At 41.8% G+C, this 14,852-nt stretch overlaps 1 protein-coding gene across 1 annotated transcript in view; it reads right to left on the reverse strand.

Moving 5' to 3' along the window:
- Positions 1-14,852, reverse strand: part of ESRRG (estrogen related receptor gamma) — a 375,092-nt gene that overhangs the window by 230,128 nt on the left and 130,112 nt on the right. The window contains exon 3 of the mRNA XM_086629453.1: positions 5,026-5,084. Within this exon, the coding sequence (XP_086485579.1) occupies positions 5,026-5,084 (59 nt within the window). The remainder of the gene's footprint in view (positions 1-5,025; positions 5,085-14,852) is intronic.

Consider the following 14,852-nt stretch of genomic DNA (forward strand, 5'->3'; position numbering starts at 1 on the left):
GAACATTACTCCAGAAGAGTGACATCGTGATGGTATAGCTGTTACCATAGGGACAACTGGTAGGAAAGCACTAGAACACTGGTAGGGAACACTGCGGGGGAACACGTAAATACTATCCCAATCTTCACCTTCGCTACTTATTATTGTTGGTAGTTTCCTTTCTTTCTGTGAGCAGTCATACGTGTGCGAACAGGATTTTCCCACAGTTTGAGACTGTGTTTAAATTTGGTTGCCTGACTCTCAGCACCAAAAGAGATTCCTGAGTTAGCATAGCTGAGCAGGAAGAAGAAAAATACGGGAGAGGTATAATATTAATTCTCTGCTGCAACCTTTCCAAAAGAAAATCAGGCCTCCAGCTTTTTCTTCCTCTCAAGTCACACTTCAGTTGTGGATTAATAAGTTTCTGAGCTACTGCCTCTCCTCAGTTTCCTCATGGCTGTGTGAGACAGAGAAACTGTGTCCCAACACGGGCAATGTTTATGACCAAATAGTATAATGCAATACTCCACTAACAAAGACTCACATGAATTAGAAGTTGATAGTGCAAATCTTTTTCAGACCCAAGGAAGGACATCCAAATATTGGGTAACACACTCTGACTGGGAAGACTATCAGTGAGTTTCTCTGTTTATATAAATGGGCCAATGCTTTTTAAAGCACTTCAGAGCACTTAACTAAAGCAAACAAGCACTTGAACTTTAAATATCTAGCAAGAGATGCTATTGACAAGTATGACTTTACTTAGTAAATCCTAATATCTTTGTGACCTTTCATTCATACAGGCTCTTCATGAAGAGAAGCACCAGGCTCTCATCTCATCTTCAGCTCTACTGTGAGATACAGAGAAGGGTGAGTAATTGCTTAGCCCCTTGTTATTCTTTTTGTTAAAGCAAACCAATCTTTTTTTTTCCCTATATGGGGATTCTGAGCCCACAGTAGTCTTTAGAATGTAGTTTCTGATTTTGAAATCTTATTCTCTCTCTTATTTGGCCTTTAAAGTAAGACTCTTCTATTTTATGAACCTCCTTTTCAACTCCTTGTTGTCCATGGGTAGCTAAGCCTTGATTTGGTAATATAAACTTTACCAAACGTCGTCCTATTAATTCCCAACAGGTGAATAACGCTGTGGGAATAGCTTGCTATGCTCAGGAAAAGGGATCCTTTGGTACGTAGTCTTGTAAGGTCGCTAGTGTCATGTGCATCTTTTAGGACTTCATACTTATAATACACTCCCTAGCTACTGCAGGGTGTACAATTACACCGGTCATTTCCTGACCTAGTTTGGTGTAATCTGATTCACATATACCTTTCTGCTGATAAATCAGTATCCAAATGAATTATCTGAGAGATCATTCTGTAGCTTTGGACAGTATATTTTTTTGAAAATGTTATGATTTCATACGGGTCAGGTAACATACAACTTCATAGCTGGACTCTGTCAAATCAGGTTTGCTGTATGCTCTGAGAAACAGTATGGATTTATGAGGTTTGAGGAAAGGCAATATTAAGGAGAATGCCGCTGATGTATGCCAGTTCAGCTCAGCTATTAAGCTGGCCCTGAGAACCAAGAAGGTGGTGCTTAAAACAAGCTTTTCCATTCAGTAGCAGGTACATCTCATTCCCTAAAATCCTGCAGCACATTTGATTTTTATTTCTCTCTGAATATGTTTTGCACACAGTCTGCGTAATGTGGGAGAAGTGACAGCATAAACTTTTACTTTAACCTGGTCATTACCATCTTAGAGAAAGGAAATAAAGTATTTTTAAGCTATATTCTGGAGCTCATTAGCCACATTAGGATTTCAGTGCACCAGTGTTAGGGGACATGTCATGTCTTCTGAAAGTGGTACTAGATGTTTGGGATTTGCACTCGCTAGTCTGGTAACAAACGTTCCTGAAACCTTATTTTGTTAGAAAAAAAAAAATGGATCAAGTTGAGAATATGAACTACTCAGTGCTAAAGCCTCAGTCTATGTACAGTTCCTAACAGAAACAGTTTTGAAAATTCTTCAATACCCTGTAAGTTATAATTGGGTTTTAATGTATAAAATGCCTGAGTAATTTAAATGTTTGGAAAAGAAAACAGTCATTCCTAGAGTTTATGAAAGGATAAGTCTATTTCTTAGAATGATTAACTATGAATCCTGATTTCAAACACGAGTGTCTGCTAGCATATGCTCTCCACAGCTGACACTGTAAGATCATACAGTTTTATCAAATTATTATTCCAGGGCCCAATTCTGATATTAAATCCCCATTCCTCACCTCCTCCTTGAAGTAAGTGCCTTGGTTTCTACAGAAGTAATTTTACTTCTTACTCTTAAACAAAAAGTGAAATCAGGATTAAGCTCTGGTCATGAAGCACTTTGGTCTACTGAATGACAGAAGTTAGATTTGTATGCACAGTACGCACATCATGACATTCCCACTGGAAACAAACAAACAAAAAAACCCCAACCAACCAAACCCCAAAACCACAATACTCATTCACTTAATGAAAAAAATTTTAGTAGTGAATGCATATTAGAAAGACAGATGAAGTACAGCCAGGACAGCATAAAGCATGCTTTTGGGTGAGAATGCCCCAAATAAAGTCTCATTTTAGAACAGTGATAAAACAAGACTATGACAAAAGAAAATGTAATTCAGTTTTGAACACTCTGCAAATAAGTAACAAGACCTAATTATTTAGAAAGCCCTTCAAGATCCCATGGCTTTGGTAGAAATTAATTAAAGGGTGAAATTAAAGAATAAAAGAAAAACTTAGACAAGATGAACCGAGAGAGAAAAAGCAGTGAAAAGAAACAAATCAGGGAAAGTACTGGTCGACTTGATTCTAGTAATAGTCATCAGAGTATCTGTATGCACTAACACCTAATTTGAGCATCCTCATTTCCAGAGATAGCAACTACATATTAAAAAAATACTTAAATTGCTCATTACTAGAAATAGATTGATTTGCATGAGAAAGGTGCAGAGTTAGATTCCCATTTCATTTACAAATATTAAGATCGTAAAACAAAGTCTCAAAGTAAGCCCTAACTCTCAGGCTAATGCTTCCCTCCTGTCGGTAACAGCATTGTTGCTCCTGGGACCCGGGAAATAACACATAGAGCAGCCACAGGGAAGAGGCAGTTTGAGTGAGCCCAGCATAAACTGAACGAGGCCTTAGGAGATGAGCACGAGAACTTGCAATTCTGCTTGGTATTCAAAGAAAAACAAATAGAGAAACATCCAAGTGGGAAACACCATCAACAGTGAAAGGCCTGACTTTATTTCATAGAATCAAAGAATGGCATAGGCTGGAAGGGACCTTAGAGATCATCTAATCCAACCTCCCTGTTATGGGCAGGGACGCCTCTCAACTAGACCAGGCTACTCAAGGCTCCATCCAACCTGGCCTTGAACACCTCCAGGGAGGGGGCATCCACAATTTCTCTGGGCAATTTATTCCAAAGCCTTACCACCCTCGTACTGAAGAATTTCTTCCTAAGATCTAATCTAAATCTGTTCTCCTTCAACTTAAACCCATTTCCCCTTGTCCTATCAGTGGACACTCTTGTAAAAAGTCCCTCAGCCTTCCTGTAGGTTCCCTTCAGGTATTGGAAGGCAGCTATTAGGTCCCCCCAAAGTCTTCCCTTTTCAAGGCTGAACAATCCCAGCTCCTGCAACCTGTCCTCGTAGCAGAGGTGCTCCAGCCCCTGGATCATCTTTGTGGCCCTCCTCTGAACACACGCCAACAGGCCTATGTCTCTCTTATGGTGGGGACACCAGAACTGGACGCAGTATTCGAGGTGGGGTCTCACAAGAGACCATTGTTCTTATTTACGTCCATCTGAGCATTTGACAACACAGGTCAGGGACAAAGAGCTCAACCCTGTCAGAAACTTGGGACCGTTCAGCAGAAGTGGAAGGATCTGTTCATGTGGAGCAACTTCCAAAGCTGCCGTCTTGCTCAACTTGTCTATTTCTCATTAGTTTTCCTTCTTTCAGCAAAACTTGCTGGTACACGTGGTCAGCTACTTTGCTTATTCTTAAGTAAATGAATGTAAAATGACCAAAGAAACATGAGTTTACCCTGTTACAGAAGGTAATTGCCAGAGTAATCCAACATGGTGTATGCTGGGCACAAGAGATATTCTGCAGTCGGCACATTTTGAACTGCCTGCTGGTTTTAGATTTTAAATTGCTGACCAAACACTAACTTTAGCCACAGTTTGGGTTTTTTTGGGGGTAGGGGTGAGTGGACGGTGTTAAATTTAATACAAGCAAATCACCAAGGCATTAGAAAAACAGCAGCTAATTTACATGCTGCTTTAGAAAACAGCTCAAGGATCTCAATTATTGTCTTCCCATACTTCCAGCTCTATATGAAACATTAGGGTGTCAGAATTGTCTTCATCCCCTGAGTGCTACATGTGAAAACTCTTATTTTTGTGTTCAAATGCTTTATCTAAGCACAGTTGCTTATAAAGTTAGGAGCCACCTTAGCGTATTTCAAAACCATACTGAAGTATGAGATCGCCCTTTGTTTTGAAGGTAAGAGTTTGTTTTACCCCAGACAGCAGCTTGTCAACTTCTAGGACCTTCAGCCACTAATCTCCCTCTCATCTCTAAGTGCCTAACACATGTTTCCTTCTTTTAACTTACTGAACTTTTCCAGCAGCCAAAACGCATTTATTTAACATCACTAAAACGCTGTCTCTGGTCACCTCGGACCCTCAGAAAGTTGAAGAGCAGGACCAAAATTGGAAAGGTTAGTTTAAAGATTAAGCGTGAGCCACTGCTGCGCCTGAAGCGACAGGCTTCAGGAGGCAAACCACCCCCCTACTGCCGGTTGTCGTCTCCCACCCCCCCCGGCAGCTCCTGTGTGCTCATTCCACCAGACAAATCGCAGAGGAGAGGGAGCGAACCCCCTTCGTGGACTCACCATCCTTTTCTAGTCACATTCACTACGCATTGCATTAGAAAATCGTAACGGTGTTAAAATATTTTGGCGGGATTTGTTATGGCCAGATCACTCACTTCCTTTGGGACACACAAAGCCTCCTCTGGCAATGAAACAGCCCAAATGTCAGCAAATCCTATAGAACAGAAAACGGTCTGTCAATGTAGAGCCTAAACGAATCTCCAATTAAACAAAACAAAACTCTATAACATAAAAACGTACATACAGAGAAAAGAAATAACCTAGTAATATCCACTTTTTATTAAGGGTTTTCTCCCCCCCCCCCCCCCCCCCCGCCCCAGAAACTTTTTAACAGCATTACAATGTATTCATCACAAGGTGCTATTAGAGCACAAGCTCACTCCAAGTGTTACCAATTCACGGACAGATTAGAGGGCACATTAATAACATAGTTAATATGAAGTGTTTAGAGCCTTTACGTCGGTGACAAATACGACTCAGCCAAATTTCCTGACCATTGAGGCCACGGAGGAACAATTTGGTAGATTTCATCAACAGTTCTAATTATGTTCCTGTCAAGTCGAGAACAAAGTAATCCATAACTGGGGGGCTGCTCGGAGACAGTGCCACGCGAGAGTAATTTATGCCCAAGACACAGGGCCCTCGCTGTAGTTAGTGTGCACAACGCTTGACTAACAAGTGGGTTCACAAAAAGGAATTTATTAGGGGAAACGCAGCCCTCCGGCTCCCAGCGGCTCGTCAGGTGCAGGCTTAGGAGGAGTTACGAGGCAAAGTCGTCTTGTCTATATAAGCATCCGAAGTCCACGCTGGCCTCAGCAGCTTTTAAAACGTGGGATTTCAGCCCAAAGCGTGGTGTGGGCTTCCGCCAGAGCTAGGCGAGCCCGCTGCCAAGGCCGAGGTGCGACCCAGGGCTTTTGGAAAACGTTTCAGTCCTTGGGACATCGTCAGTGCCACCTGAGCAGGACCGATGCCCTTTTGCCATCCTATAAATAACACACTAATGGAAGATGCAAAGGGATTATTAAGTAACAGTAAACTAAAATGTCACAATACACGATGCGTTTCTCATGGCAGCCCGACTGGGAAACAGGCTGAGAAAGGGAAGGAGGGGGGCAAACGGGAGAGAAGCTGTCATGTAATTTTGAGTCATTTTCCACTGTGATCTATATTGGGATGCAGCTTCTTTCCTTTCAAACAGGATCATTTTATACACGACGCTCTTGCTGCGTTTCACGAAAAGGTAGGAATGTCTCCCTAGTGCCAGGAGAAGCCCAAAGCCTGCCCGTGGTCATTCAAGACTGGCTACTCGCATAAGAAGTAAGACGTGAGAGAAAGTAACATGATGCGTTTCAAACGTAGCTAAGAACAGTACCTGTAAACATAGGGAAAAATAACACCAGCAAAAATCAGATTCATGTGGTAAACACGAAACACTTAAAGGGTTTTAAAGCCTAGTTTTCTGAAGGTAGCTGTGGGCATATACCGCTGTCAGCAGTTTTAGATTTTTATTTAACAAGACAAAACACACGGAACTTAAAAAAAGTCATTTTACAGCCCTTTCTTTGATAGTTAAGAAACAAGCTTTATAGAAGTGTCACCAGCTAACCACAGCAGCAGCCTGCTTTGGTGGATCAAACATCAGCTCAGATAAGGGGAATGCTCAAACTGAGGACCCATCTCAGAGACTGACTTGCCCTGCAGCCCTGAGAAGGTCTTTCTTCATCCATGTTCCCATCAGTAGAACGGGGGCAAGAGCGTGAAGGCAAGTACATGTGACATATCTTACCAATGGATTTTTGGCTGTACAAAAACGCAACTAGCTTCACTGAACTATAGGTTTTACTTCAGCTTTTAAATACTAGTTGAACACTGACAAAAAGTGAATGCAGAGCACGGTTGCGGAGCACTACATCAAAACCCCAAGCTTCTCCTTTCACATTCTACTAAGGTTTCTTATTCAAATTTTCTTGAACCTGTAAATTCTCTGCTGTCAAGTTTAAGGAATTTCTCAGCACTAACTGAGCAGGACAGTATCAGTCTCATGTAGTCAAAGCTTCACCGAATTATGATTACTTGCACCTTTTTTTTGCTTCCAAGGATAGAAAAAAAAAAAAAATTACACTTTACAAGCATTGGTGGCTTAAGCTTCACAATGAGGCAAAAAGAAAAGGGAAGAACACGGTCCCAATTCTGTAGACGTGAAAAGAGAAACCTCCCCGGTAAATCAGACAGGCGGTACTTCGGAAGCCAAGCGATGCCTGGACGTTATAATTCCCAGACTCGTGATTCAGTCACAAGACACGCTTCCTTTCCTGGTGAAATGTCATGCTGCCGCATGCTTCTGTTACAGAACACATCTTAACCAAGTGTAGCAAAAGCATGATGATCCCATTAAGTATCTAACATCTAATACCTTGTGAAAACTAATTTAGTGCTTTATCAAATCTCTAGTTTGTATGTAGAGCATAAACTGGCTACATTTGCTAATAGGGCAGATTGACCCGTCCCATATATTATCAAACCACATCAAAGTCTGCTGGAGGACACAGCCTCAGCTACTTATTATCCTTTGCATTAACTCTCTCACCAGCTACTCGACCAATACATTTTCCTGTAATACATCTGTCATGATTTTGCAGAGAAATCAGCAATTCTGAACAGTGCAGCAGTTAGAGACAGATAACAGGACTAAACACATCATGGTCGCCTGGCTTTCCAATCTACTGTTAATTGGCACAGACGGAAGCCCTGAGAGCTAGACTTGCACAACAGCACACCACTGCTGGGCCCCAGAGATTCGGCCTCTTAGTTAGATTTGTATTTTTAGAGCTTTAGTCATTCACATGATTTCTTCAAGATTTATTACATACAAGAGAGAAATAAAGTTGCACGCCAACACCTTCAAATTTACACCTTTTTTTTTTTTTTTAGCAGAAAAAGGGCATCTTATGCAAGAGAACATGTAGCTTAGTAATCAGGAAAAAAGTGCTGGAATATTACTAATAATAACGTTAGCAATATTAGATCAAATGAGAACATCTTTCTTGGCTTGGATGCCATGCAGTTGTATTTCCATCTGTGTTATATTTAGGGTCTTATTTGTGACACTATTATGAATTACATCTCTGAAGCCATGCTTCTAACTGTCTGGGAGCTTGCATATATGGCCAATACAGAGTTTGGGTTGGTTTGTTCGTGAGTTTTTTTTAAATTGCAGTTGCTACTGTTTTCTTTTAGACAGTGTTTGTCTTTGGACTTGGAAGAGCCATTGTACATGGGACTATTACTGACCTTTTCTGACCATTTCCCTACCTATCATCTCTGTAACCCAGAAGTTAGTGCTAGAATATTAAAAAAACACCCGAACAACAACAAAAAAAAAGCCTAAACGTATTCTCTCTGCAAAAAGAAACCAAATCCACTCAATGAAAATGAAAGCTCCCTCTCTTACTTTGCATGTGATTTTACATAGTTCAGAAATACAATTATTTCTCTCGTACAACCCTAGTCATTCACGTTTAATTTTACAGCTTCATTTGTTCTTTCTTTGTATAGCTTCTCAAGCACTGTCATCTTCTTTTCCCTTATAAATTCTAGCCCTCTGTATCTTTAAACACTAATATGAACAAGTAAAAGGCATTTCAGAGGGGGGATGTGGAGGTGGTATTAGAAGTTTTGTAGTTTCGTGGTGATCCCAGATCCCACTAATGATGGGCCATTTTCAATTCAGAGAATATTAAAAACTGCTTACAGCCCAGCTGTGGTTTAGCATCGTCAACTCAAGCAGGCCAATACAGAGAGTCTTCTATTGTGAAAACCCTCTAATAAGTAAACTTCCAGCTAGGGGAAATAAATTAGATTTTAAAAAAAAAGCAGCCAGTGAGTTAAAACATCACAACTCTACATTACTGAATTGAACTGCCAGCCTTTGGAGCTTTATCCCCCCGTTCCTTTCCCTCTGTATTTTTCTTCTTCTGTTTTTATGTTGAAATCACAGGAACTACGCAGCCTTAGCAAGGCTGTAATCACTCAGCAGGAACCTGGCACAAGCACAATGCAACCACCAGCCAGGCAGCAGGAAAATGAAGGAAATCTCTCTCTCCCTCCCCCCCAGGTTTCTTAAAAGGGGCTTGGCGTGAATGAATCTTCCCGGTAGCCACCAACAATTTCTTATTCCTTCCGAGCAATCATCAATTTCAGCATCAAGTGGTTTAGTGGCTCTACAACTGGTAGTGGCAGCGGAGTAAGCCCAGCATGCAAACGTTTTGGCTAATTTAAAACCCTTGTGCTGCCGAATCAAACATGACAAGACAACAGTAAAAAGAGAGGCTATTATCCCAAATGAGAGTCGGCGGATGGCTGAAATTGGCTTGACTGGCAGAGACAAAAGAGGTGGAAGGAGCAGGGACAACCAGGCATGATAATACCAGATACAGCACACACTTTCTTCCCCACCCCCAGCGCATTCACACATATCACTACCTGGAGGAAAAAAGGCAACGTTTCCAAGTTTTGTGGCCAGGCAGAGAAAATATACTTAGGAAGATACAAAATAAATTAGTACCTGGTGAAACGTTTGCCCCATGGGTATGGAAAAACTTAACTTACAAGTGACATAGCCCTTTCAATAGAAACCCTAACGCTCCAAAGACTAAAGCTGTCGTTTCCTACCTGAATTCATGTCTTGTTGTCCAAAGTTCATTGAGTTGAAGATCAGAAGCACTGATTTAGAATACAGTAACCTTAAACCAAGAATAATCTGTGGTGTGGCTACTGGTGAATATCTGGTACACACACAGAGCTCACCAAGAGCCCAAATCTCAAAGAGCTGCTGGGGAGGAAAAGTGGAGGGCAGAGGAATTAATTTTGCAAGGCATTTGGGAGACCACAGGCAGACTGATGATGTTCAGAGCCATGAACCCTGGTGATGGCTTGCAGCTCAATAGAATGACGACCTGTGGGATCACTGGAGAGCAAGCAAGTTGTCTTTTGCAAGATTAACAATTTAAAAGTGCTGAAATTAATTTTGTTTAATAGCTGTGGGTGCAGACTCCTTACAAAGTAGGTTGCAAGGTCAGCAAGCCTCCTAAAGCCTTTTAAAACGTAGCTTTTTATAGGGACAGTAGATTTAGGGTGGCTTAGGGCTTAAAGATCTAAAAAGCAAAAGAAGTGTAAGAGGTCATTTCCTACCACTTCCAAATCTGGAGCAAAGTCATGTCCTCCGTTTCACTTCTCACTCTACAAGATACACTTATCAGTACATTCAAAGCTACTTGAGGCAGTATGGGTGTTTCTTGGGGTAGGCACAGTGAAAAGAGACATTAAAATCAACCATGAGAACCAGATTAACCAGTACATAGCATGCTCATCAGAGTTGCACTGGAATGTGCCTACCTGTGTTGCAACAAGATGTTGGGAGAAAAGAAAAATATATATATATATATAGCAGAGAGAGAGACTGGGAGGGGAAAGACAAGAGCAGGGAGAGCGCTCACACCTTGTCATCGTTCAGAAGTAGTTCACCTGTGATTCACATCTGCCTCCTTATATGAGACCATTACACTCTAAATTACTGTATGACACAGAGTGTTTCAAGGAACAGCTGGGCTCAATGCTGAAACCCAAATCAACCATTTAAAAGACACTTGCTCAGCTTCACACCCTAGTACACGTGAGCTGTCACTCACAACATATCAAAATACGCTGACTAGTGCTCCCTTATAGGACACTTTTGTCCTACGTTGTTAGCAACAGCATCTGACTATCTTCACAGGTAAAGTTCATCGCAGGTGCAAGTTTGGGAATTAGAAACAGGGCATTTGTTTTGCACCGCGCTGTAGGATGGTCTGAATTTGCTGAATTAATCAACGTTGCATTGAAAAGTATTCACATTCTGTGCAGTTGAGCCCGTGTGAAAGGTATTTCCATGAACTCAAGCAGGAGTCCAACTCCAAAAAAGCATGCATCCCTGCTACAAACAACATTTAGTATTTATACATATTCACCTGGTCTTGCAAACTCATCTTCCCAGGGAAGCAGGAAGCCCAGGGGAGGTATGATCACAACAGAGACAGCATGTGGGTTTGTTTCATCCTGCCCACTGCTTTTACATCTTCTTTTCCCCCCTTGATGTAAAGGAAACACAGGGTTTGCTTCTCAGAGAAAAACCAAAACCAGTAAGCTGCCAAGCAGTGGACGTGCAAGCTGTCGATACGCGGCCTGCCCTGGGATGGGGAGCATCACCAAAGACAGAAGCAGGTGCCACTCGGCCGTACGGGCAGGCAGAAACCCTTCAGCCTCTGCGGGCAGCTGGGAGGAGGGAAGCCTTGTCCTGCGTAACAAAACTCAGTTGCTATGATCCTGCAGATGGAGGGGGCCATTTCCCTGGCAATGAGGTAACTGACGGTCGCTACAGAGGACAGAATTAATTCTGCCGGGAGCCTACCGCTGACAGTGGCCGAAGCAAACGCACCAGCCATTTTTCTCTGCCCTTTCCGCAGGGAGTTAGAACAAAGAAAGGAGCCCCTGGGAAACACTTAAGACACCACAAGAAAATCATTTTAGATACATATTAATACTGCCACCGAACGCTGTGTGATTTCAGGCTGACACATGCTGCCGTATGTGGTGTTTGCTCCTTTTTTTTTTGTCTCAAAGTTGGATTCATATCCTCACGCGGCACTTCAAGAAAAGCCCAGTTCACAGTTCAGCAAGGCGCTGCTTAAAAGGCAAGCCTGATACAGGTCCTTAGGGCATCTCATCCATCCTGTGCTCACATGGCATTCTGCACCAAGGGACCCCATTAGGAAGGAAGGGCAAAATGAAATCCTAACCCAAAGCAGCCTGAAACAGTACCGGCACACTGGTACAGCAGCGATGGATGAGACTCCATTTGTCTTCAAAACATGGGAAGCCAATATATCTGCTTCGTTGCAAACTCAACTTTACTTTCCAACCTTGCAGTGTACTTTAAGCTAAAAACGTATATCAGCTTTCTATCCGGGGATAAGGCAGCAGAGAAGCATCACCCAAGACTCCAATTAAACAGGTTGGAAGTGTTGCATTTCCAATGCAATTCCATACAGCTCCAAACACCCCGAGATACACTGCCTGTATTTAAAATCAATTTCCCAGGAAGGCACAGCCACAAGCTACAAAAGGTTTCCTTTCCCCTCCATACAGTGAAAGAACTCCAAAGCATCTTATGGTAGTACAAAGCTTGTTGGAAAATGCAGTTGCTGTAGGAATGCTATCAATACCGGAGATATCACAGATCCTACTCTCCCTCCAGAAGGTTAGGCACTTCCAAGCAGGAAGAAACAATATGTTTGTTCTGTAGCCAAAATAATTATAGGCTTACCTATATTGTTTTATATTTCTGCTTTCATGAAAGAGCTTTGTCTCAGTGTTGAACAAGCTGAGTTGAGACTAGTACTTATCTGGAAGTCTCCGAGCTAGGCTTAGGTCTGGCTGAAGTAGATACAGCTTCACTCACTTCAGAAAAGGTGATTCTGTTTATACCAAGTCCAAACATGGACAAACAAGTTTCTTTCACCACTCCCTGTCAAAATATTTAAGCTTAAGTAGGTGTAATTCCCTCATGAATGGATATATATGTATGTATATATAAAAGTAAACATCTTTGGGCTTTGTATGTAAGTACAGCAAGTATGTGACATCACAGCACAAACTCACATTCTTCATCCACAGGGCCATTTCAAGGAGAACACAGAGATTCAAATAATGTAACATGAAACATGCTCAGTAGAAAAGTACTATATTTTTGAAAGCTGGTCATCTGCTTATAGGAATCTCTAGCCAGAGCTCTTATTTACAGTTGAGCGGTATCTGTTGTTCCAGCTGAGATCCTACTGCACCAGGAGCTGTACAAGTGCAAAGAGAGAGGATCACCACAACCAATACATGCAGCAATTTAAGGAGACTGGTCAGAGAACTGCTGGAAATTGAACGCGTGTTTCTTGTGCTCCAGCCAGGAGCCTAAATCTAAAGGTTATCCTGTCCTAGGGTGGCAGCACCATATCACCTCTAGCGCCAATTAGGCTGACCAGAACTGTACATATCTACCTGCCTATTCAATTCATATCAGGAAGAAAGGAGAAAGTAAAAAAGGAAGCAGGGGGAGGAGGGAAAGCAAGGTCAGGCACTTATGTATAAGCAACATACCTTGTAGGAGTAACAGCAGCCTCATACGGATCCAAACCCCCAACTCAACACCAGAACCTCTGCCTCCTCCTGCTCAGCGCACAATTGTTAGCAGTCAGCTCGCTCCAAACACCAGACCAACACTCTTTCTATCTGTGTTCAAGATCACAGAAACATCTCCGATCAAGAGCCTTTTTGCACATCTGCGTTTACTGGCTCTGCAAATCCAGCGAGAAGACCAACCTAGGTATTCCACTAATCTACAAAACCTAATTGGTACGGATCAAAGAGGGGGACAGCTATGTTCTCTGATGTGCTGAGAAAGCTCCAAGGGTGTCATCCTAAGCAACCCCAAAAAACGTATGGATGAGATGTCTAACAAGACCGTCCCAAAACTCCTATTTAAACTCCCTGCCTCAAAGTTTTGACCTTTTTTCCCTACACGTCAGACTTGCAATTAGTCCTGGGCAGCAGGAGAGTTAGGAGAAATGCAAGAACCACCCTCTTCAGTCTGATTATCCTTGGGTTAGTACATTTCTCATGAAACAGAAAGATGTTGCCTCAAAAGCTTGTTTTTCCTCAACCTGTAACATTCTAAAGGCCTCTCAAAAAAAAAAAATCTCCACAGCCTAGAAGATAGCAGTGAAAGAAGTCCGACCACTTCCTCACCATTGCTGTGCCTCAGCAGTTCTTCCTGCCCAGAGTGCAGCACTATTTTTTAATGACTTGCAAAAGAGGGGGGAGAGGGAAGAGTTAGAAAAATAAGACTGATATCTCAGCAGGAAACAAAAGAGACCTAAGTCAGCCAATCTCAGCTGCAAAATGATTTCTACAATCTTCTGCCTCTGTGACACTGGTGAAAAGAGCTTGTTCTTTCTCTGAAACACCAAAAAAGTCTGATTCTGCCAGTGATTTTTGATGTTTATGCAGGTAGCAGGTACTAACTTTACTGAAATCATTGCCATACCCAGGATTATTAAGCATCAGTTCCAGGAGAAACATCAAGCCTTGGTCATGAAACCTAATGTTATTCTCTTCACCTCACCATCTTCACTCCTAAGAACCATGAGGCCAAGAGACACCATACCACATAATGGTTTTCCAAAAGCCATAATAAGATTGAAATCATTTTGATGCTTGTTGCAATGTCCAGAAAACTGGGAAGCTTACTATTTCAATTGAAAAAAAAAAAAGAAAAAAAAAAAATTTCTCTGTTGCAGTCACCTTTAAACTTCTGTCTATACCACTAGGAAAAACGCATTTGGTATCAGGAAGAAAAGCAGTAGGAGGGCTTTATGATACAGTACAACAACAAAAAGAAAAAAAAAGTTACAATGTGTCCTGTACCTATTCTGATAAAAAAAATTTTGAGATAAAGCCTGTTTCTGACAGAAACAATGTCCCCTATTTTAAACAGGATGTTAGGTCTAGTCCATGCAGAGGATTTCCAAATCAGCTGTTATTCTAGCACCAAAACATGTTAAGAATATTGAGCAAATTAATTAAAGCACTCCAATTCACAAAAAAAAAAAAAAGAAAAAAAGAAAAAGAAAACCTGAAGTCTAAACATGAAAACAGGGCAGTAAACACGGAAACAATTTTTTTGTCTCTTTTCCCTCAGGCACGTAGAGCAGCCATTAGGGAATAGTCTGAAAGGAGCTGAGGAAACTCATTACCAATACGACAAAGCATAGTCAGGGGCCGTTTGGGTTTGTCTTTTTTTTTTCTCCCCTGTATCTCTCTCTTTCCTACAGAGACG

Source organism: Tauraco erythrolophus, chromosome 2 (genome assembly GCF_009769465.1).
Source record: "Tauraco erythrolophus isolate bTauEry1 chromosome 2, bTauEry1.pri, whole genome shotgun sequence".
In the NCBI taxonomy this organism is placed as follows: Eukaryota; Metazoa; Chordata; class Aves; order Musophagiformes; family Musophagidae; genus Tauraco; species Tauraco erythrolophus.